Source organism: Ahaetulla prasina, chromosome 4, assembly GCF_028640845.1.
Source record: "Ahaetulla prasina isolate Xishuangbanna chromosome 4, ASM2864084v1, whole genome shotgun sequence".
Lineage (NCBI taxonomy): Eukaryota > Metazoa > Chordata > Lepidosauria > Squamata > Colubridae > Ahaetulla > Ahaetulla prasina.
Genome location: NC_080542.1, coordinates 57,884,174 through 57,905,656, shown reverse-complemented (window position 1 = coordinate 57,905,656; position 21,483 = coordinate 57,884,174). Strand labels below are relative to the sequence as shown.

The 21,483-nt window shown below is 35.3% G+C and overlaps 1 protein-coding gene across 1 annotated transcript in view; it reads right to left on the bottom strand.

Annotated features, from left to right (window-relative positions):
• FHOD3 (formin homology 2 domain containing 3) overlaps window positions 1-21,483 on the bottom strand; it is a 219,512-nt gene that overhangs the window by 14,381 nt on the left and 183,648 nt on the right. Inside the window, exons 21-24 of the mRNA XM_058181693.1 lie at window positions 21,046-21,236; window positions 17,699-17,891; window positions 9,916-9,939; window positions 719-887 (exon numbers count right to left, since the gene is read on the bottom strand). Of these exons, the coding sequence (XP_058037676.1) occupies window positions 719-887; window positions 9,916-9,939; window positions 17,699-17,891; window positions 21,046-21,236 (577 nt within the window). The remainder of the gene's footprint in view (window positions 1-718; window positions 888-9,915; window positions 9,940-17,698; window positions 17,892-21,045; window positions 21,237-21,483) is intronic.

Below are 21,483 nucleotides of genomic sequence, written 5' to 3'. Positions count from 1 at the left end.
TTATTATTATTATTACCATTAAATGGGGAAAAATAGTGAAAACTGAAGGAATCAAGATGCCCTATGGAAATAACATCAAAAGTCTGGGTGAAGACAATACACTGACTATCTACAACGAATGGCATAGCAAAGTAGCAACAATGATGCATTGGAAAATTGCAAGCAATATCATTTGCCTGATGAGGCTGCAAAATACAGATAGCAATACAAAATGAAGACTAAAGTCCTTTGGGAATTCAGAATTGAAGCCAATAGGTACCTACCACACAACAAGCCAGATTAAACAATTGTCGATAAGAAAGAGAAAAAAGTCTGCTTAATGGATGTGACAGTGCCTGGAGAACATCACTAAAATACAAAGACCTGAAAATAGAAATAGAATGACTATGGAAAAAGAAAGCAAAGCAAAGATTATACCAATATTAAGATATGCACCTTGGTTGCAATCCCAAAACAATTGGAACATCACTTGAACACAATAGGTGTTGACAAAATTGTTATCAGTCAACTGCAAAAAGGCAGCTTTTACTTGGAACATCTTATATCCTGTGATGATATCTGTAACACCATCAAACATCCACATCTTCCTATCTCAGTCCTTGGGAAGGAATTGACAGGTGGTGAGAACTGCCAAATCCAGCCTAAACCTGATTGTTTGACAAATTGTAATAATAAAAACAGTGAATCACAAGTCCTCACATAAATCCAAACTGTTCACCTTGATTGGCCCTGGATCGAGTGCGTATTCCTAATGCAATGTTCTCTCCAGTTGGAGATGATGTCTTAAGAACAGCTTTCATGTTCTCATGTTCTACAGTGTCTTCGGTATCCTGGAGCCCTTGCAATTGACTGTGAGGTGTTGGAGAACTACTAGAGAATTTTCCGGACTGTGAAAAAAGGAAAAGAAACGAATCATTTTTAGATTTAATTCAATTCTAGATCAATAAAAAAAGACTTCAATCCTTGGTAGATTTTATTCATGCTGAATTTCTAGAAATATTTCTTTTTTTTGGGATAATTTTTAAATTTTATTTCTTAAAATACAAACTTTTTTGTATTTTAAGAAAAAAGGGAAACAATAACAAAGCAAAAACTAAACAAGATAAAATGCACATATATTATCCCCCCTAATAATAATAATTTTCCCCTTTAAAAATAGGGGGGAAATTATAATTTATGAAGTTCTACCGCTCTATTTTCCTAATGAAATTGATTTACCGTCTATTTAGTGTAAAAAAAAAAAAAGTTAACAGGTAAAGCCAGTAACAAAACTAAATTTCAAAGCCCTCTATTGATAATCTATTATTGTATTCCACAGGCAGAAACTCCACAATGACTTCTAAACTACCATAAATCACTGTAGTTATTATATCTGATCTGTCCAGTATCAAATATATTCAACTGATTCTTAATAATAAAGGCTTTCCTTAACATTATAATTGGGATGTTTCCCAACAATTGCAAGTCCGAGTTCTCTGTTGGGGATATCTCCATAGCACTTCAGAAGTATTTGTGCAAATTGCCACTGTCACTGCTGCTGTTTGTGCTAACATTGGAAGTATTAAATAGAAGTGTTAGAGAGGAAAGAGAGATAAAAGGTATGAAAATTCAAAAGGAAGAATATAAACTTTAAGCTTTTGCTGATGATTTGGTTTTTATTATTGAGGATCCATTAGAATCTACAACTTGTTTGATAGATAAAATAGGGGGAATTTGGGAAAGTTGCAGGCTTGAAAATTAATAAAGATAAAACGAAGATTTTGACAAAAATATGTTAATGAAGCAAAAAATTGAATTAGCAGAACGCTCAGAGATGCAGATTACAAATAAATTTAAATATTTGGGGATATATTTGACTGCAAGGTGTAGCATGCTGAAAGAGAATAATTATAATAAACTCAAACAGCAGATTGTGACAGATTTGGCAAAATGGGAACATTTGCAACTATCATTGCTTGGAAGAATATTAACGATTAAGATAAATATAATACCTAGAATTTTGTATTTGCTCCAGACAATTCCAATTAAATTGGGGAGAGGATATTTTGAGGAATTGAATAAAATGATGGTGAAATATATTTGGCAAGGCAAAAAAGCGAGGATAAAATTAAAACTATTACAAGATGTGAGAATAAGAGGGGGCTTTGGGCTACCCAATTGGGACTTGTACTATCAAGCAGCAAACTTAATGTGAATTAAATAATGGATAACCCTAAGAAACAATAGAATATTGACCTTGGAAGGCCATGATTTGCTATTGGGATGGCATGCCTTCTTGTAGTATGGACAAGCTAAAATACAGGGATATGTTAGAACACATTTTGTAAGAGAGGCATTGTTATTAAACTGGGAGAAGATAAAGAAAAGCCATTTCTTAAAAATTCCAATTTGGGTATCACCCACTGAGGCATTCTCATAACCAATAATATTTAGAAAGGAACAAATTGTTAGGTACAATGAATTGTTTAATGAAAAGGATGAGTTAAAAACTAAGCAAGAACTAGAAGTAGAAGGTACAAAAATGAATTGGTTTTCTTATTTGCAAATACACTCCAGATACAATAAATATTCTAAAACAGAAGGCTTCTATAATAACATAATGAGTTTTGATCAGATTTTAACAGGTACAGATGAAAACTTAATTAGGAAATTGTATGGATATTTATTAGAGGTTAAATCGAAGGAAGAGCAAGTAAAAAAGACAATGATTGCTTGGGGGAAGAATTTTGGCTATGGGATAGACTTAGAAGCATGGCAGAAATTATGGATGTATAATTATAAAATGACAATGTCTACAGCATACAAGGAGAATTTGTAGATGTTTTATAGGTGGCATTTACCCCTGACAAAAATTGCTAGAATGTTTAAGGACAAATCTGAAAAATGTTGGAAGTGTCATCAGATACCTGGATCATATTACTATATGTGGTGGACATGCGTCGAAGCGAAAAGATATTGGACTAAAATACACACATGGTTGGAGAAAATGATTAAAAAACATATAGACTTTAAGCCAGAAGTTTTTCTGTTGGGGATTATACCTGAAATATATAGTAGAGATTTAAAATATTTGATTGTGAATATAGGATATAGCAGCTAGGATTGTGTTTGCTAAAAATTGGAAAAATGAGAAATTACCTTTGCAAGATAAAATTATTAGGAAGATGATGGAATGTGCAGAAATGAGTAAATTGACATTCGAAATTATAGAACAAGAAGATAAGCAATATTATAAAATATAGGATTTTTTAAAATCAATGGTTAGAAGGAAAGATATGTTAGAAAAAAGGTTGTGTTAAGAGAAGTATTTTGAATTAAATCAATTTAGGAGAATGGAATGAATAATGTTATTAGATAAAACATCATTGTTTAATTAAAAGTTGATCGAGTAACAGATTTGGACAATGTAAGATAGATGAATGAAAGAGATGTTTATTTTGAAAATGCACAAGAAGATATGTAAACACCCCACCAACACACTGTAATTGGATTGATGATTTGTTTGTTTGTTGTAAAAAACCATAAATTTTTATATATATAAAAAAGAAGTATTTGTGCAAATTGAACCAAAATATCTCTTTAACAGTTGTCTTCTGATTGAATAGGAGTCTATTCCACAATTTTCATCAGTTTTCTTAAGAAGGTTCAGTTCATCACTGATCCATTCAACAAATCTCCAACAAATCTGCAATTTTCAAAGCTTCTTCTCTTTTAATTCTGTCAGCAACAAATTGACTTCTATTCCACTCAATTGTAAGTCGATTTAGCTGCTGTTACCTACAGTATATCTGAATATTATCCTTAGGTTGAGTTATGACTATTGTTAAATCATAAATCTTTTATCTAATTTCTCATTCAGAGCCTATGTTGAAAAGTATTTTTTTTCCCAAACTAGGTAGGGAGTGATAGAAAGGAAGGAAAACTCAGATATAAAGTAGGAGATATAGGAAGAATACCCAGGGTCAGCCCTAAAGGACTCAAATGCCTATACACAAACCCTCAAAGTCTGGGGAAGTATTAGTACACATGGGCAAGTATGATATAGTTGTTATTATCAAAACTTGTGGGTGGTGAGATGAAATTTATGACTGGAATGTACTGATGGAAGGTTACTGTTCAAAAGAAACAGACCTAATGAAAGAGGGGATGGAGCTGCATTATACATAAGGGATCACTACATATCTGCAGAAATGCACAAAACCAATAATGAAAACCTTCCAGAAGGCATATTGGTCAATATAAAAAGAAAAAAGAATGACATCGCCATAGGTGAATGCAACAGGTCACCCAACCAGATGGAAGAAATAGAGAGACTTTATTATGGTTAATAAAAAATGGAAGTTCAAAAATGGAAAGAGGGACACATATCCAAGGCAGAATACCAATAAATAGCCCAAACTTGTAAAGATGAAGTGAGGAATGCTAAGGCACAAAATGAAGTAACATTTGCGAAAAATGTCAAAAATAATAGCAATAGCACTTAAGACTTATATACCTCTTCACGGTGCTTTACAGCTCTCTCTAAATGGTTTACAGAGTTAACATATTTCCCCCAACCCTTATTTTGTCTTGGAAGGATAGAAGGCTGAGTCAAGCTTGAGCCGGTCAAGATCAAACTATTTACAAAATTGGATGGAAAGTCCTTGTCTAACAACAAATGGGCAAATAAAATTGGCAACAAGCTAGACACTGCAATAGAACTTGATACTGATCCTTTATTCACCAGAGTTTTAGTTGGTGAGTCTCTCATTTCACTGAACGACAGGGTTGTAAAGGTTCTCTCTACTGATCAAGCATATGAATAAAGGATCATACAGGTAATAAGGGCAGAAGAACTTCTACAGATCTGACTCTTCTGGAAATTGGCCCTGTAAGCCATTCATGCTGGTTAACAACTAGAAATAGGCTTTATTGAATATGGGTTTCAAAACTTGGCTTTAAAGGCAAAACTCTCCAAAACTTAAGAATGATAGTGGAATACATTATTGGTACTACACTTGCTGGTTTAACATAGAAGTAAAACATTCCTGGATTGAAGGCCCGCATCATGTTTGTTCCAGCTGCAGCAAGTCAGACTGCAAAAGAAGGCTGTAGTAAATTCTGTTTTGCCAACCATTCAGCACTCAGCATGCTTTCATGCTTTACTGAAAGTATGCTTTCAGTAAAATGTTAATCCAGATGTGTTTGTGTTCATATGACATTCAAGAGGACATTCAAGAGGAGAGTGGTGTGCAAAAGATCACTGATGTGACAAACCAATGCAAGTACCACAGTGGTCCTGTCATCTCCAAACAATAGAGACATGTGTGAAACAGGTCACAGAGGCAGCAAGCAGAGTGTATACACATGAGAAACATCAGGGTTATACCAAGAAACAAGTTGGTGGCTGATGTTGAAGAATGAATCAAAAAAAGACTTGATGAAACTCGCTTAAACATTTTTGTAACTCAGATAATTGCTTTCTGATATTAGTTTACGATTGCATGGATTATTTTTTGCTTAGCTAGGCAAGATTCACAGAGGAAAAATTTTTTAGTTTTTGTAGCACAAGGTGTAATTTTGAGAAGATAGAGTTAACAGTATTTGGATTACAAGATACTTTTGTGGGATATATGATCAGATAGGGATTTATCATACCAAGCTAAATGTTGTGCAATTGCAAAAATAACAGATGATTTGAATTCTTGGTATAAAAACATATATTTTTAGAACCCCTCACTGAAAAAAATTGCAAAAATTAATTTTCACCCCGTTAAATGACTTGTTCACTAAGTGCAATACTGCATTCTAACCACTATGCCATCATAGCTCCCCATAATATAAAAAGTTTTTTCAACTTATAAAAACAAGAAAAAAGTAAAGAAAACAATTGATCCATTAATGAGAGAAGATGGAAAGGAAGTAATGGGCAGTAGACAGAACGCAGAACTGCTTAATACATTATTTGCATCTTTCTTCATGCACAAAAAATACAGCTCAACCTACCAAACATAATCATAAAAGGGAGTAGGAGGAATAGGAATAGAAGTGAAAATAAACAAGAAAATGTTAAGAAAACACCAGTCCGCTCTAGACCACTGGGACCTGATGGATTATATCTCAGAGATCTAAAGGAGCTGGCAGCTGTGATCTCAGAACCATTGAACCATATCTTTCAAAGATCCTGGAGAACCAGGGAACTACCAGAGGACTGGAAAAGAACTGATGTAGTTCACAAAATAAAAAAGGAAAAAACAACAACAGATCAATCAGAACTCAATATTTGAGAAGAAACTGAAAAAGATAATCAAGCAATAGAACTGCGAACACCTAGAAGCAAGCAGAGTTATAACCAGAAGCCAACATGGATTTGTCAAAAACAGATCATGGCAAAAAAATCTCATTTCATTCTTTGACAAAGGGTTAGCAAACCAACAAAATGCATGGGAATAGTACAGTATACTTAGATTTAGTGGTGAAATCCACTTACCTTTATTACTGGTTCAGGAACATGAGCACGTAGAAGCATGTGAACGTGTAGCATGTGTGCGCCTCTTCTGTGCATATGTAGAGGGTCAAAAATGGGATCTAATGATTCCTGGCGGGTGGGTGGAGCCTCCCACTGCTACCGGTTCATGTGAGCTGGATAGATCTGGCCAGATTTTACCACTGCTCGGATTTCAGTAAGATATTTGAAAATGTGGTATAGACAACATCATCACAAGATGGGTTTGTAAGAGCTCTGCTGACTGCTAGCTGCCAGAAGTTTGGCAGCTCGAATCTCACCGGCTCAAGGTTGACTCAGCCTTCCATCCTTCCAAGGTTGGTAAAATAAGGCCCCATATGTTAACTCTGTAAACTGCTTATAGAGGGCTGAAAAGCACTGTGAAGCAGTATATACCAGTAAGTCTAAGTCTAAGTCTTACTGGCTGGAAAACCACAGTTAGCATATAGTCCTTAATGGAACTATATCTGCACGGAGGGAAGTAAGCAGTGGTATACCTCAAGGTTCTGTTTTAGGCCCAGTACTCTTCACTAGATATCTTCATAAACAAAAGCAAAAAGGCAAAAACATATGAAGAATGGTTGCAGCAATCTGATATGGCCAGTCTAGAGAAAAGAAGGACTGGGGTGATGTGATAGCAGTATTACAGTATTTGAGAGGCTGTTAGAAAGAAGAGGGGGTCAACTTATTTTCCAAACCAGCAGAGGGTAGGTCAAGAAGAAATGGATGGAAACTAATCAACGAGAGAAGCAACCTGGAATTAAGGAGAAACTTCTTAATAGTGAGAACAATTAACCAGTGGAACAGTTTGCCTTCAGAAGTTGTAGGTGCTTCACCACTGGAAGTTTTTAAGAAAAGACTAGACTGCCACAGGTGCTTTTTTCAGGAGGCAACTGGACTTTCTTGGTTCCCCCCCCACAAGATGTGTACCCCCCTGAGTAGTGTTCCTGATTCTTATAGTTTGCAGGAACCAGGAGCACTTCTCAGGTGACCCTAAAAGGGTCCTCATTCAGGAAAAGACCTTGTTCAGGAAACTACAGATCAATCAGCCTGACATCAATAACTAGGAAGATCTTGCCAAAAAAAAAAAAAAGCAACAGATCTGCAAATACCTAGAAGCAAGCGAAGTTATAACCAAAAGCCAACATGGTTGTCAAAAAACAAACAAATCTTATTTCATTCTTTGGAAAAGAGACTAAATTAATGAATCAATGAAATGCTGTGGACATAATATACATGGATTTCAGTAAGGCATTTGACAAAGGAGACCACTTCTTGGTAAGTGGAAAAAAATGTGGAATAGAAGCATTATCACCAAATGGATTTGTACCTGCTTGGCAAATAGCACTCAACATGTAGTTTTTAATCAAACTACAACTACATGAAGGGAAGTAAGCAGTAGGGTATCCCAAGGTTCTGTCTTAGTCCCAGTACTCTTCAATATCTTCATAAATGATTTATATGAGAGAATAGAAGGGAACTCATCAAATTTTCAGACAACACCAAGTTGGCAGGAATACCCAACAGATAGGTTTAAGATCCAGATGGAACACTGGAATTTAACAAAATGAAATTCAGGGCAAAGAAAAGTAAGGTTTTATACTTGGCAACAAAAATTAAACATAGGTGATTAGGTGAAACTTGGCAGTAAATGCAAGAGGGATCTTGGACTCTTGGTAGACAATCATTTAAAGTGATTCAAGCAAGGTATAAAGGTGAACATTATTTAGAAGTTATTTGCAATATTGATTGCAATTTAAAACATTAAAAATTCCTGTAAGATGTAGAAATAATTTCTAATCTGATACTTAAGAAAAAAAAGCTACCTTTGGAAAAGTCTACCTTAGTTTTCAGACCCTAAATCAGCAGAATACAAGGCCAGAAAAATGATTCATTCAGAGCTACTAAAGCAGTCATCTCAAGGCATTTCTGTTCTTATTCAAGTGGAAATAATTAAAGGATGTATTTCCACATGATGCAGAGATCCGCTAAAATTACTTATATAGTGCAGAAGCTGAGTGAAAGAAAACAAAGATGGAACACTAAATAATGCAAAGGTAAGATGTACAACCTCATGAATTCCCTCACAACGATGAAAATCTCCAGTAAAATACATTTTTGTGCTCCATTTTCTTTTTCTGGTGTTTGTGTTTAAATTGTATAAAATTGCGTATTTTGTTGTATTCTTTACAGAATGCATTCCTTTCAGCCACACCTCCCATGACAAACATGATACGAAAAAGGGAAAAAATAACTGGTATTTGATATTACCTGTTTTTCTATTTCAGTTTATCTTCTGGAATTGCCATAACAACTTCTTTTCTTCCAATAATATAACCAGGCCTTGTTTAGCAACTACCTTAGTTAGTGAACATTTGCCAATACAGTGGGAATAAATAGTAATAAATCATATTCTGATTAAAGTATGCACTTGCACTCAAATTTTAGCACCCTATAATAAGAATATCTCTGGCATTGCTACACACAAAAATTTTATCCAAATGACCTGCTGGCAACCAGTGAGTTTCACAGCAGTTCTTTCATTCATGTGATCCATCTAGCAACTAAGTTTCTTAACAACCATGTCACTAGAACAGCTTGCAGTGGCCAAATACGGACTGCCTATTTGATGGTCACAATTGCTATAACTCAATGTGAAATTTAGGATTAGCAATCTTTGTGGCAAATGGCATAAATTTATAATTATAATGCTTATACTTGCCATGCTTTTTCAGATAACCAATTACAGTTATCATGTTGAAAGCAAAAGTGCCATATAGGTAATTCTCAAGTTGTGACCACAATTTAACCCAAAATTTCCATTGCTAAGCAAGACAGTAGTTAAATGAGTTTTGCCCCATTTTATGAGTTTTTTGCCATAGATGTTAAGCGAATCACTGCAGTTTGTTAGTTAATCATGCAATTGTTCAGCGAATCTGGCTTTCCTTATTGACTTTGCTCATTGGAAGCCAACTGGGAAGTTTAGAAATGGTGATGACATGATCCTGGGATAGTGCAACTGTCATAAATAGATTTTTATCTATTATATACAGTAAGAGGCAATTTCCAAGTGTCCAAATTTTGATGATGTGAATATGGGGATGTTGGAATGAACATGTGTGAAAAACTTTTTTCAGTGCCGTTGTAACTTTGAATAATCACTAAATGAATGGTTTGTAAGTTAAGGACTACCTGTAACAAGCATTAGATACATTGTAGTCTATTAGTACAATCCTATGAATTCCTACTCAGAAATAAATCTCATCAAATTTAAAGGAACTTATTCCCAGTTATGAAAATACAGAACTGCAGATATAAGAATTCCAGCCACAAAGCATGATAATGACGCATTCCCACGGAACTGCCTTTGTTATCAGTAGTTCTCACAGCAATCAGTTTTGAACAAAACATGCTCTTTGTCAGAACCATACCTCAATGTCATCTTCTTCATCTGTCTACCAGTGGAACAAGGAATAGAACAGAGAAGATAGGAAGCAGCATTAAGTAAGATATAATGTCAACGTATCAGCCATCAAAAGTAATTATGAAGCTGCTTCTGTATTATAGAATAAAATATGTAGTATAAAAAGCAAGTATTAATGTGCATCTTTCATGATATCACAGAACAATAACTTCTCCCCAAACTTTATATTGTGGGAATATTGTTTCGGTAATAAATAAACTGGACCCTTCTCTGCAATTTATCATCATTCTCCAGCATGTTCCACAGATGCAAAAAGGTATCTATGGAATTCTACTTATTTTCTTTCCTTCAACCTTCATTACTATTGAAGCTAACAGCCATTCTGAGTTTTTCTGGAACACCCTGCATTCTGTCAAACCATTTTTCAGAAAATTTAAAACTGTAAACAAAGCATTTCCTAACAAATCTGTAAGTTAAATTGTGAGTAAAACAATTGTCCTGAAATCACCAAGAAACTGTTTTTGATTGAAAATGGATATAAAATAGGAATTTTTCAATTTAAACTAAGGATTTTAATTAAACATTAATGTTCTCACATTTATAAAGGATTTTGGGTTTCTGTAAACTTTAACAGGTTTTTTTTTCCAATTTTTTTTTTTTACTATTGGTTCTGTGGGCATGGGTTGATGGGCATGGTGTGGCCTGGTGGGCGTTGGCAGGGAAAGGATACTGCAAAATCCCCATCCCCCACTCCTGGGGGAGATATTGCAAAATCTCCATTCCTTCCCTATTCTGGGGCCAGCCAGAGATGGTATTTGCTGGTTTTCTGAACTACTCATAATTCCGCTACCGGTTCTCCGAACTGCTCAAAATTTCTACTACCGGTTTTCCAGAATCTGCTGGATTTCACCCCTGCTTTTCCCCCCTTCTTTTTAATAATGGTTATAAATTGTTTACATTCACTTTAGCTGAAAGACTTTAAAAAGTATTACAAGATTATATATATGAAGTATGGTTTTCTACAACTAAAGGATAATGTGAGAGTAATCTTCTATATAAATGAACATTTATAACAATGTAGTGACAAATAGGTTTCATTAATTTTCTGAGATGCAAAGAAAGCGTTTGACAATTTGAAGTGGAATTTTATGTTTAAAGTAAATAAAAGAATAGGCTTTGGACTCAGTTTCTTATAGGGATTGAAGTCCATTTATGCACTCCAGCAAGCTCAGATTATGGTGAATGGAGATCTGATAAAATCATGTGAAATCCAGAAAGGAACAGGACTGAGGTGTCCCCTATTTCCTTTATTATATTAGATAAGAACAACAAAATAAAAGTTACAAATCGAAGTACATAACTATAAACTTTATGCTTTTGCAGATAATTTGGTTTTGATTTTGCAAGACCCCTAGAATATGTTATGAGAAAATTTAAAATATTTTGAGAAATGACAGGTTTGAAAATAAATAAATGAAAGATAACAATACTGACAAAGTATATAAATGATGAAGATTAGAGAAAATTAGAAATTAAAACAGGAATTAAAGTTGTGACAAAGGTGAAGTATTTGGGAGTGAATCTTACTAATGAAAATTCTAGGTTATAGAAAAATAACTGTGTTAAAACATGGAATGAGATAAAATTGCATTTACACAGATGGGAAAAATTAGATTAGTCATTAATGGGAAGAATTTTACAAGAATATTTCTAGAATATTATTTCTTTTCTAGAGTATTGATTAAACATTCTTCTTTTAAATAGTGGCAGAAAGATATATCCAAATTTATTTGGCAAAATAAAAAACTAAAAATTAAATATAAGTGTATTAAATTAAATTATATGTGTATTAAATACAATAACAGATGGTTAACAGAGAGCTTTGAAGATTAGTTTTACCTTTGGGGTTATCTGTTGACTGCTTTTTTATATATTTATTTATTTGTCACAATAGTATATATAAGCATAAGCATGATATAACTATATGATATATAAGCATAAATATAATCAAAAGTATGTAATAACGCTATGAAACTGGACACAATCAAAGGGAACATTAGGACAGGAACTGTAGGCACGCTGGTGCTCTTTTTCTTGGAAGCCTCGTAAATACCCACGTGTGGCATCCTCCTGTAAAGGGCAGGATGTATGTGTGAGAGTCAGATTCTCAGGTTTAAGCATTTTAAAGACCTCTGGATTTCGACTCCCAGAATTCCTCATTCATTCATTCCATTTATACAACTTAAAGCATGCTGGCTGAGGAATTCTGTGATCTGAAGTCCACCCATTTTAATGTTGAATGTTTGGAAGTTCGAAGGGATCTTGGAGATCATGCGGTCCAACTCCAACCCTCTGCTCAGGCAGGAAACAGAATACAATTTCAGACAAATGGCTGTCCAATTTCCAACAGCTTCAGCTGTCTTTTCTTCTTCTTCTTCTTCTTCTTCTTCTTCTTCTTCTTCTTCTTCTTCTTCTTCTTCTTCTTCTTCTTCTTCTTCTTCTTCTTCTTCTTCTTCTCCTCCTCCTCCTCCTCCTCCTCCTCCTCCTCCTCCTCCTCCTCCTCCTCCTCCTCCTCCTCCTCCTCCTCCTCTTCTTATAATTTATTTATTTATTTATTTATTTATTTATTTATTTATTTATTTTATTTTGTCACAATAATATATGTAGGTATCATACAAAAAGATTATATAGTATATAAGCACATATATAGAATAGAATATTTTAATTTATAGACCGCCCTTCTCCCGAAGGACTCAGGGCGATGTACAGCCAGGATAAAATACAGGAAAAAACAACAACACATAGAAAGCTAGTCCAAACCTCTGCTTGAGCAGGAGACCTATGCTATTCTGGATAAATGGCTGTCCAATCTCTTCTTAAAACATCCAGTGAAGGAATATCCACAACTTTTACAGTTGTTGAAATTTAGTGGCCTAATGGTCCATCCTGAATCTTTTATTCAATTATCTTACCTTTTTCCTATTATAGAATAAATAATTATTTAATTGAGGGGATATATGCATATAAGTGATAACAATTTGAATATAATCATACTTATCTAAACATCTCAATATCAGAGTAATAAAATGAGGAGTTTCTTGTTTACATCACCTGATCCAAAATAGCATCAAGAGTCATATATTGCTAACTGTGATGGAATGTGCATCTGTGGCAGCAGAGGGTGAGTACTTGGCCAATCAGAGCCTTCCCAGAGAGAGGCCCGATTAAAAGACTGCTGTCCTGAATGGGAAGGGGGAGGGTAGCCATATGATAGACTCCTCCAAGATATATTTAGTAGATAAGGAAGTTATTGCTTTGGCAACTTTCTGTCCATTAAGTGCAAGCAAATAAAAGGTTGAGCTCAATTGGATCTCTCAGTCTTATCTATGAGTTTGGGCCTGACATTAATTTATTTAAATAATGTTAAAATATTTACTGCTTTTATAACCAGAGAATAAATATTCAATATAGTACAGTAAAGAAATAGATGCCTTGTTCAGAAGTAAGCTGCAAATGATATATATTCCTGTTAGCCTTTTACTGCAGCCTAAAAAATAATTCACATTTCACTAATATTGATCTGGAAAAGGAAAATCAGAAAATTCTGATGATGAATAGCAACAAATAATATTTTTTTCTGCAGAACAAGTTTTGAGCAAGCAATCTAAACAAGAATTACATACAGTCAGAGCAATACTGCACCACAATTCCTTTCTACTAGGTAATTTAAATTGACAATAAGATCAAACTTTAAATTATGTAATATTTTAAGTGTGGTCTTACCAGTGTTTTATAAAGTGGTACTATCACTTCCCGTGTTTTTATACTATTCCTCTGTTGATGCAATCTAGAACTGAATTGGCGTTTTAAAAATTCTTGCTAGAAAAAAAAATCCATCTGAAAATTGTGTTAAATAATTTATCCCCTATTGTTATTAACAGCCTGAAAATTAAAAATCAGCCTGAAAACTGATATAGTACTTCCATCTTTCGTAAAATAATTTGAAGACTTTGGGTCCTGCAGACTTTTACTTTCGAAACTATTGCTGCAAATGCAATCCCTTAAGTCCTTATAGAGGAAGTGTTGATCTGGGCTTCACTGATTTTGTTATTAAATGAAAAATGATTATTATCTAGTATGGGGTCAAAATTAGATAGCATCTGGTTAAACAGTTGATGCTTTTACATAGATAAACAATGACATTTGAACTAATTGATGGATAATATTATAGTAGTCTAGGCATTTTTCTGAGTGCAAACATGACCACCCCCCACCAAGCCATGCCACTGAAACGGTGGCGAAAATTTTTGGGACTTTTTGACACTTTTTTGACACTCCGGTCCCATATCCAGGGTGGGATGTGGTAGGGTGGCAGTGGTTGTCTTGACTTTCCTTCCATTGCCCTTCCTGGCCAAAAAGCGCCCCTTCTCACCTCTGATGGGCCTTCCCTGTGGTTGCAGCCAGAGTGGGCAGGTCAGGGGTGATGGCAATGGCAGAGTCTGGCACTCAGGGAGGGCAAGGTTAGCATGCTCCCAGCCGCGCCCTGCGCAGCCTCCACCAGCTCAGCTGCAGCCAGGATGAGCCAAGGAACTGCGGAGAGCGTCCTGCGTGTTGCACCTCCCCTTCCCAGCCTTCACCCGCACCTGTGCACCATTTTCGGGTGCCCAGCTTACTGGGCTGCCCCCATCCCTCAAACAGTGACGGTTTCGGGAGACGCTGGCAGCACTGAGGCGCGGGCCAAGGCTGGGAGGAGGGTACAACACACGGGAGGCTTCCCACAGTTCCTCAGCTCACCTGGGCTGCAGCTGAGTCCTCTGCCCTGAGCTGGTAGATGGACGCACCCCTCCCCAGCCAGATCTTTCCGGATTTGACTTGGAGGAAAGCGCAGCTCATGGCTGCTACATTTCACTGTGCTGGATGAGTGAAGAGGAAGAAACAGCCAGTGGAGAGAACAGAGCTGCTTCAGTCCACATGTTCTCCAGGTCAGCGGCTGTTTCTCTTGTTCGTTACTCTTTATGGGAAAGCATTTGGCGCAGCACAGCAAAATTTAACAGCCATGAGCCGTGCTTTTCCCTAACCACTGTGGGCGGCAGAGGAAACAGGAGCTTTTCTCTGCACAGAGCTTTTTGGATGAAACTTGGAGGAAAGCACGGCTCATGGCTGTTAAATTTCGCATCGATTAAGTAATGCATCGATTACTTAAAGTTAGGGTACATTTTTAATGAACAGGACTTTTATCTCAACTTTTGAGAATAAATTGTAGACAAGTAGTAAAGGTAAAATATTTTGATTTCAGCAACATCATTTAAAAATATGATGTCTATGCCAGAGGATCTAAGAAAGAAATTAGAAAAGCAACACTATGCTGTCATGATGCAAGTTTGGGCTCTTCTGTATAATTATTATTTTCTTTAAAGAAGAATGTCATTTCTTTTTCCATTGTTTGTATGAATTCTTTTAATATGAATTGATTCAACTTCCATCACACTTTTTTCTTATATCCTTTCCATTTAATCTTGACTGAATTGTGGTCTGCCCATATATTTGGTTCTATTTCTAATGCTTTTTGTAAACGATGTGTTACTTGAATATAACTTGAAACTATTCTATTTTAGATTTTTATTGAATTATTTGAAGATACACAATGAAAATTGGCCATGTTTAGAATTACTATTATATGTATGTTACAAGTCATTCTAATGTCCTTTTTGCATTATTTCTGTTATAGAGCTGTTGAAAAGGGGGGCGGGGAAACCTGAAATGCAGTGGGCCTTAAGAAAAACTTCTTTATTGGAATGTGGAAATAGCCCTACTCTCTGTATGTTTTGTTTCTGCTTTTTTCTGTCATCATGTTTTAATACCACCCTGGTTGCTCTGGATTAGGTGGCTCAATGCTGTGAATGTGCTTTGAGAGTCAAACTTTGAAAAAAAAAAAGATATCTGCAGCTCTGAGAAGGTAGAGAATCCTGATTAGATGGTTAGAAAGATGTCTGAACACAATTCACTTAACAAATGCCTTGCTTAGCAACAGAAATTCTGTTCCAAATTGTAGTCATAAGTTGAGTATAATGTATAAAGTTAGCAAGTACTTAGCCTGAAATACATTTACCAACATCCGTGAAATGTAATTTCAATTTCTGCTATTTTCTGCACCACAACACATTCATAATCATATTGTTGTTCTCTAATGTACTGTAATAAGTGAATTTGGATCAATCATCTGCCTTTCATGCAGGCCGAACATGTAGGCAATGATAATTTGTGAATAATAACTTGTTTATGCAAGCAGAGCAACCTGGTAATTATGCTATTTTGTACAAGAGACAAAGATAAAGGTAAACATGGGTACAGGTAGCCCTTGATTTACAATTATAATGATGCCTGCCCATCACAGTTGTAAATCATAACTATCATAACAAATGTAACATGAATAAATAAATACAGTCTATAGAAAAAAAAGAGAGAATGGATTTGTCAATTCTAATTGCTGTTCTGTTTGAAAAAAATTTGCAAAAAACTACACTTTATACTCTAACATCTCTTTGACTTTCTGATTCTAAAATTCTCCTTACTACTGCTGGTTTTTTCCAGAGGTCAGTTTAGCAACAATTTTCAGCACAAAAATAATTTATCTTGAATTTTAAATCTAATTTCAGATATTTGGTTGACAAAACACCAGTTATAATTAACTACTATTAATTTTGGTAATATCAGAATAACAGTGGATGAGTGTGTCTGTTGCTAATATATTATTGCATGTGATTTATTTTCAACTTACATCTGTGATCATTTTCCCTCTGGTTTTGTTCCTTTCTCTGTGGTTGGCTCGCTTCTGTTTCTGTTGCAAAACCCGTTCCCTGGTGGTACGATACTCCAGTGCAAATTCACTAATAATCTTGCAGAATTTATTGATGTTGATTTCACGGATTGCATAAAGAGGATAGCCCATAAATAACAAGAAGGAGTGGAACCTAGACAACCATAACAAGTTACCTTTTAGAATTTTTTTCTATAGTTAGTAACAAAATGCCTTGCTTAGCAACAGAAATTCTGTTCCAAATTGTAGTCATAAGTTGAGTATAATGTATAAAGTTAGCAAGTACTTAGCCTGAAATACATTTACCAACATCCGTGAAATGTAATTTCAATTTCTGCTATTTTCTGCACCACAACACATTCATAATCATATTGTTGTTCTCTAATGTACTGTAATAAGTGAATTTGGATCAATCATCTGCCTTTCATGCAGGCCGAACATGTAGGCAATGATAATTTGTGAATAATAACTTGTTTATGCAAGCAGAGCAACCTGGTAATTATGCTATTTTGTACAAGAGACAAAGATAAAGGTAAACATGGGTACAGGTAGCCCTTGATTTACAATTATAATGATGCCTGCCCATCACAGTTGTAAATCATAACTATCATAACAAATGTAACATGAATAAATAAATACAGTCTATAGAAAAAAAAGAGAGAATGGATTTGTCAATTCTAATTGCTGTTCTGTTTGAAAAAAATTTGCAAAACTACACTTTATACTCTAACATCTCTTTGACTTTCTGATTCTAAAATTCTCCTTACTACTGCTGGTTTTTTCCAGAGGTCAGTTTAGCAACAATTTTCAGCACAAAAATAATTTATCTTGAATTTTAAATCTAATTTCAGATATTTGGTTGACAAAACACCAGTTATAATTAACTACTATTAATTTTGGTAATATCAGAATAACAGTGGATGAGTGTGTCTGTTGCTAATATATTATTGCATGTGATTTATTTTCAACTTACATCTGTGATCATTTTCCCTCTGGTTTTGTTCCTTTCTCTGTGGTTGGCTCGCTTCTGTTTCTGTTGCAAAACCCGTTCCCTGGTGGTACGATACTCCAGTGCAAATTCACTAATAATCTTGCAGAATTTATTGATGTTGATTTCACGGATTGCATAAAGAGGATAGCCCATAAATAACAAGAAGGAGTGGAACCTAGACAACCATAACAAGTTACCTTTTAGAATTTTTTTCTATAGTTAGTAACAAAATGCCCCCAACCATTCTCTTTATGCAGAAAACCAAAGTTTGGCATTTTGGAAATAGAAGGCCTAAGTCAGAGCTGCTTTCCTAGTTATTAATCAACCAACCAACCAACCAACCAACCAACCAACCAACCAACCAACCAACCTAAAGTCAAGTACTATTTGAATATTACATCTTTTTGTTGTTCTGCTTATTCCACATTTTTTTTAAGGATTCCTCTTTGAGAATCTAGAAAAAGGCAATGGAGAACTATGGCTATATTGTTGCCAATTAATATGTAAGCATCAAGAATCAAGCTTGATTTGGAGGAGAGGATGTAGATAAGAGAAGGAGAGGAAGGTCTGGAAAGTAGAAGAAGGTAGAAGAGGGAAGAGTGTTAAAAAGGGGGGTGGTGACTGGGCAAGCCCGACTAATTGTATATAACTGTACATTGGATGAATTATTTGATATGATTGTAAAAATAAAACTTTTAAAAATCCAAGAATCAAGCTTGATTTGAAAGAGACTTTGGTTTTCTAACCAAAGAAAATATGATTTCATTTAGTTTGATACTAGTTTTATAATTTCAATTTTCATGTCCCCACTATGTCAGAATTATCTCATTTTCCTAGCCAAATAAAAATTGAGTCCCAAATGTCTTCCCTCTAATTCTTTCAGAGAAATAGATTGAGTTTAATTGTAGAAAGCTCCTTTAGAGGAATTATTGCCCTCCTCCCAGAAAAATGCCTACCCAGCATCTGTCTAAAAACTCCAGTGGCAGAATACTTCAATGTCAAATCACTTTTGGCCAGAAAATTTCTCCTTGTTTCTGATTTTGATATCTCTTTGTAATGCTTCCAGTAGCTGGTTCACAGCCCTGTTCTTGGTCTCTATGAAAAATAAATCCACACCTTCTTCCATATGAAGCCTCTTCAAAAATTTGAAGATTGCTATCATGACTCTTCTTAGCCTTCTCTTCTTTAGGCTAAACATACTTGGTTCGTAAGATTTAGCATCCAAGCCCCTCATTGTTTTTATTTTTCTTCTTTGCATACTTTTTAGTTTTTTTTATTCTTACGTTGTGGTGACCAAAACTGGACACAGTATTTCAGGTGTGGCCTGTCATAGCATACAGCAGAGCTATCATTTCCTATAATCTCAACATTGTGTTTGTTACTGTTGGTGCAACTGAAAAATACATTTATTCTTTTGGCAAGTGGAGCATTCTACTAGCTCATGCTTATACTATAATCAATCGGGCCATCCAAATTTCTTCTCACAAGTACTATTGCTAAGCCAGGTTATCATCTATCCTGTCGCTGTTCACCTGGGTGGGGACAAAAAGGCAGCTGCATTTAGGTCACTGCTACATGGCCCAAAGACATCTGTTTTGTTATGCTGTTTTGTTATGTTTTCATGGCTAGGGACAAAATGGCTGCTGCATTTGAATTGCAGCAACATAGCCCAGGGGCACATTGCCTGCTCATCTTCCATAACATGAAGTCTGGATAGTTCCAAAAAAGTAAGTATGTGGTGTGATGAACATGAGGGGAATAGGCCCAAGTGCTGCAGGTTTCCAGAGGGGTAATATGGCGAATCCTACAGCAATTCTGTCATAAGTCATAAGGGTGAATGACTTCAAGTCTGCTGCAGCTGTCATAATTTTGAAATGGGGTCATAAATAGTCTTGGGGGATTAGTCATAATTTTGAACCTTTGTTAAATATAGCCTGTTGTACCTCGAGGATTACCTGTAGCATATTATAGATTTTGTCATAAAGATAACTTAATGAAAAATAAAATAAAATGAATCTAAAGTATTTGTTGCTGGAATTAAAAAGAAGAATTTCATATATTGGTACTGGAATAAATCAAGCAATAGTTTTAGGGAAAGCTTCCCCCCCCCCGACCATGCATTCTTAATGCATGGTCATAACCCACCGGGAGATCCAAAGCAACTTTAAGGAGAGTGGGGTCATCACACAATTTATTTTTAATTTGCACATATTACGCAGACAGAGGAGAAATGTGGTCCGTGTGGGTCCACTTACATTTGAGTGTTCTGACTAATTATACCAATCTCAACCTCCATGTAAATGTAGATAATTTTTGTGGAAGGAGGTACTCAGCTTGTCACAAATGTTAGGGCAGTAGGAGTTCCTCTCCTTACTGATCTACCATCTTCCAACCTGGCTAGAAATCCCCAGGTCAGGGTAGACATTAGAAGAACTAAGGTTTGGCACTTGGGATTCTGAACTGGAAAAGGTCTGGCCAGGGCTGGGAGGAGAAAGAAAAAATTATGGCTGCCACTGCCTTCTATTCCTTCTGCTTGTGAGAGCTGTGCTGGTACCAGAAATTTGAGTGAGAAAGGCAAAAGCTATGCCACCAACTTCTCTGCTCATCATAAGGATGAGTGAGATGATGCCACAATTAGGCAGGAATAATACCGCAGACTAGTCTGAAGCAGCACATTCCCATGGATTGCAAACATGAGTCTTCTAGGCTGTGTACCTTTCTTCAGGCTTTTCACCACCTCCTTGCAAAAAAAAAAAAAAAAAAAAAAAGACGAAAGGAGGAAGAGTACTGCACTTTGGTTTTCCTTCCTTCACATGTGGGCTTCAGGGAAACAAAACCCACATCTTCCTAAGTGTGCCATAATTGTTAAACTGTTGGAATGGCACCTAGTAGTGCCAGGTTCAAGCCCATTCTTAGCTATGGAAACTCACGAAGTGATTTCGGACCAGTCACTCTCTGAGTACTCCATATGCTAAATGATGCTCCTAAATGAAAGGTGATAAATATCTAATAAATACATTCATTGTTACATATATTAATTCCTATACATATACCATAATACATATAGTATTCCCTAGCAGTTTGGACCATGGAACAGGTAAGCAGGAAGTGGGGGGGGTTGTTTTAATGAATTCTACCCTGATGAACTTTAGACATTTTCTGTGGGACAGTCAGTCAGATAGGCTTCATAGCACCATCTTAAAGAAATTAGTTTAAAACCACATTACTTAGTTTAATTCAATTATATCTTGACAAATAGTCTCCAGATATTTTGAAAATGTTTACATAATATTTATATATTAATCACACAGTGCCTTATAATACTCTACCTGTTGATTATTCTTCTGTGGACAATCTTTAAAATTATTATTCTTTCTGCACAGTCTTTAAGAAACTCTGACATTTTTTGCTTTAATGTTGATTTCATTTCATGCTTTGCAATGGCTTTCAAATGATCCCATGATGCTTTGCATCTTTTTTCCATTTGACATAAATTATCCTGAAGCTGTTCAAAGTCAACCTGATAGGAAGAAAAAGAAAACAAAACTGTTATATATACTAGTACTTCATCATTGCAGCATACATAAATGCTTTATCTTTCATCATGATTTATGAATTTTGTGACACAAAAACTTTATTTCTCTCTAGTTATGGAAAATAGTTCACAAAATATAAAAATATTCCTATATTAGAGAACAGAAAGTTACAGGAAGATTGCTTAATGTAAATGAGGATGATTATCTGGCAGTTTGTTCAGGTAAAGAAGA